Source organism: Rhinolophus hipposideros, assembly GCF_964194185.1.
Source record: "Rhinolophus hipposideros genome assembly, chromosome: 21".
NCBI classification, from domain to species: Eukaryota; Metazoa; Chordata; class Mammalia; order Chiroptera; family Rhinolophidae; genus Rhinolophus; species Rhinolophus hipposideros.
The window spans coordinates 2,396,164-2,399,654 of record NC_138067.1 but is presented as its reverse complement, the minus strand read 5'-3'; the positions used below and the strand labels follow the sequence as shown (position 1 = coordinate 2,399,654).

Here is a 3,491-nt window from a genome sequence, read left to right as displayed (position 1 = left end):
TGGGTTATGGAGTTGTCCCCTGCGTGGTGAGTGATGCAGAGCCTCGTCGGAAGCTCCCTGTGAAACCGTCAGGAAACACACGACTTGACACAGCTGTGTGAAGGGGATGTGCACGCGGGGCTCAGGACGTCGGCCTGAGGTGAGATGACACCTGCCACGCCGAGGCTGCCAAGGCTCTTTTCTCGCCACGGCTGGTGTGAGAGCTGACCAGCCCTGAGTCAAGTCCTCTGTGTGACTGCCGGAGACGAGGCTGTACCCTACGATCGACCCCAAATCCCCCTCTTTGTTAACTGCTCTCATTTCCTTCTAAATGTATCAACATGGTACGCCAGCCGGAGAAGATGGGGCAGAGCAGAGGGGAGGCTGGAGAGAGAATTCCCAAATACAACCCTAATCTGCATCAGATTTGTCTTTTTTTTTTTTCTTTCATAACCAAAATTTTATTGGTTGTTTTAAGGATAAGTACACAGACATTTCAATTTGTACACAATTCTTAACGTACGTACCAAAAACCTAAAAAGTCATGTAGTTGTGATTCTTTTCTAAAGTTATTTGTGACTTTCCAGCTTACAATTTGGAGGCTAATTTTCCTTAATAGAATATCAAGTACCAATATCTTCAAATGTTGATACGCTGTTACATCAAAGTCCGGCTAATTCACAATTTAATATCATATATACTACATACTCAAATTTTCAATCTTTCACCCCACATTAACAAAATGACTAGGAAAACTGGACTACCACGACCAAAGATGGTACAGAGTGCACAAAATCCTGACAGGGAGAGTCAAGATCAAGAAGGGGTTTTGTTTAGGGAACAAGTCTACCAAAAATGGGAATAGAATTCAAAATGTTCAAGACCTATTAAATGCGCAAGTGACTCTAAATGGCCATTTAATATGCTCTGTATTATAGGATATAAAAACTACCCCCATCTATGAAATGTTAAGCTGACACCCAAGACAATCAAATCTTCCCATATTCAATATCCCACTATTTTCTGGTTGTACCAAAAAATAAACAACCAGCAAATGATTCCACCTCTTAAAAAAAAGCATTTACACTTAAAAAATGGGATGAGGTGGAATTCCCTCCTTAAAAATGTTTCTAGAGCTACTAAAAAACTTGCATTTACAAAATAGTTGATAAAAATATTCCTCTGGATTGTACAAGAAGGGAGACAGGGACGACTGATAAGACATGGTGTGATACTAATCAGACTTGGCTTCTTTCTCTCCTGCTTCATCAGAGGCTGGACTCTCCTCATTTTTAGTTTCTCTGTTTTCTGCAGGTAAATCTTCTTTAGTTTCTTGGTTAGCCACTTCGGCCTGCTTTTCCTTTGCTCCCCTTTTCCCTTTTGTTTGCACTTTTTTGTCTGCAGATTTATCCTTTCCTGACGCCTTTTTGGGCTTCGTTTCCACTTTTGCCGACCTCCTCTTGGGCTCCTCCTTCGCTGCCCCCTCGGCGGAGCTGACCTTCCTTTTGGGCATCGTGGCAGCGGGGCGGGCGCGTGCCGGAAGCCTGCAGGCCGCAGGCACCGAGAGCCTTCGCGAAGCTGAGTGGCTTGGCAGCGGCCGCTCCTCCCGCGCCGGAGCTGCTGGGACTCACCCAGATTTGTCTTTTAATCAAGACCTATTCGGTATTGAGCAGAAATTTTGAGTCTCATGTTGGACATAATTTAATAGTGCACATTAGTGACGATAATTTTCCCCTGTAGTCCAGATACTAAGAAAATGAGGAGTGTTTCCTCTACATCACACAGAACAGTAACCAGGGCAGACTTGCAAACCACAGTAAAGAATTAGTCCGTGAGGGCCGTGTCGTTGACTTCAGAAACACACACACAGCACTCCACAGTTTAGAAAGTTCTTTTATACTTGTTATGTCCCTTTACCCATTGCTGTGTGGGTCACAATACTGTCCCCCTGTGCAAACACTGAAATTGAAGCTAAAGAGGTTATGCGTTAGGAAATGGTTTCTGCCCAGGGATAACCTTTTTTAAGTTCCGTTGTTTGTTTTTAATGTAATAGTTGGGGTTGGATGGGATGGGGTGGAGGAAGGGCAGGCAGTCAGCTAGCCCAACAGATTCGCGAGACCCTCCTGCGTGCTTTCTTTCCTATACATTCTCATCTCGGGACACATCTGGCTGGTTCTTGCCCATCTCTCTCTAAGTCCTCTTTTGGTGGGATGGAAGAATGTGGCTGTCCATCAAAGTTCTAGCATCCCCTTTCAGTTTATACAGTTGTTTCTGGGAAGTGGCTGCCCAGGGAGAAACCTCATTTCCCCGTCTCCCTTGCACTTAGGTCAAGCCACACGATGAGGTCTTGCCAATAGAATGGCAGCAGAAGTAATGAATGTCATTGAAAGGAGTAGGTAAGTAGGAAGCGTGTGCCTTCTCCATGCATGCTGGAGAATGGTGGAGACACAGCTGGTTCTATGTGTTAAGTCCCTTGGGTGTTGGGATTCTCAACAGCCCTTTAATGCATGTTCTGGAAAGAGACAATAAAAGTGGTTAGGGGTACGACATATAAGCCAAAGAGACGACTGTCTCCTGGAACTGAAGAATCTCTGGGGTTTTCAGAGGTAAAATGTCCACTGATTTCTTGGTAAAATGAATACAAGATGATCTAGACATAAACTTATGCCCACAAAATTTCAAAACCCCAACTTTCAAAAGAAATGTACCAAAATAAACCAAAAATAAACCAGAAATAAACCAAAAACTTCAGACTGGCACATGACTCTTTTATTGGCATTACTAGACATAAGAAGGCACAGAGCTACAATGCCCTGTGTTCCCGGAGGCCAAACTCCATGGGCTCCCTAGCCTTGTGGGGTTCAACAGTGGGAGGTACCAGCGAGAGACTGAAGAAGAGAAAAGAACGAAGTCAAGACATTGAGGCCCACAGCGAGCTCCCCGCCAGGTAATTGCCTACTGGCTGTGTTTCTGTTCCAGAGACTTCAGCTGCTGTCCAGAACCTTCTCCACTCACCTGCTCTCTCCTTGGGCTTGAGAGGAAACAGCTCCCCGCTCTGGTCAGCCTGGGATCCCACTATTCCTTTGGTTTCCCTGATTCTTGCTTACATCTTGTCATAATCTCTGTGTCCAACTTTCCTCAATTACAGTTTGGATGGGACGTGTGTTTTCAGCACAATAGATAAACTCTATGAGAGAGGACAGAATTTCAAACCCAGACATCAGTACTCTTCCAAACTATCAAGAAGACAGGAAAATATCAAATCATTACGTAGTACACCTGAAATGAAAATAATGTTGTATGTCAATTATACCTCCATTAAAAACAGGAAGACAAGAAACTGGTATTTGTGTATATTGCGTGTGGTTATAAAAGAAACTAAAAGGATAATTACAAATAAATTATAATTTTAAGAATATTTGTGAGGAAGAGGTGAGAGGGGACTGTAGTAGTGTAGTGAGACAAACTGTCTTCCTTATTAAAGAGGAGTATAAGAATTTCTAGAATGTACA

At 43.6% G+C, this 3,491-nt stretch overlaps 1 protein-coding gene across 1 annotated transcript; it reads right to left on the bottom strand.

The window, feature by feature from the left end:
* Nucleotides 1–1,213: 1,213 nt before the first annotated feature.
* On the bottom strand, nt 1,214–1,492 carry LOC308490185 (non-histone chromosomal protein HMG-14-like; the record flags this gene model as incomplete). The annotated part of the gene is made up of 1 exon (XM_081032072.1): nt 1,214–1,492. The coding sequence occupies one exon, from the start codon at nt 1,490–1,492 to the stop codon at nt 1,214–1,216; it is 279 nt and encodes a 92-aa protein (XP_080888198.1).
* Nucleotides 1,493–3,491: the final 1,999 nt, after the last annotated feature.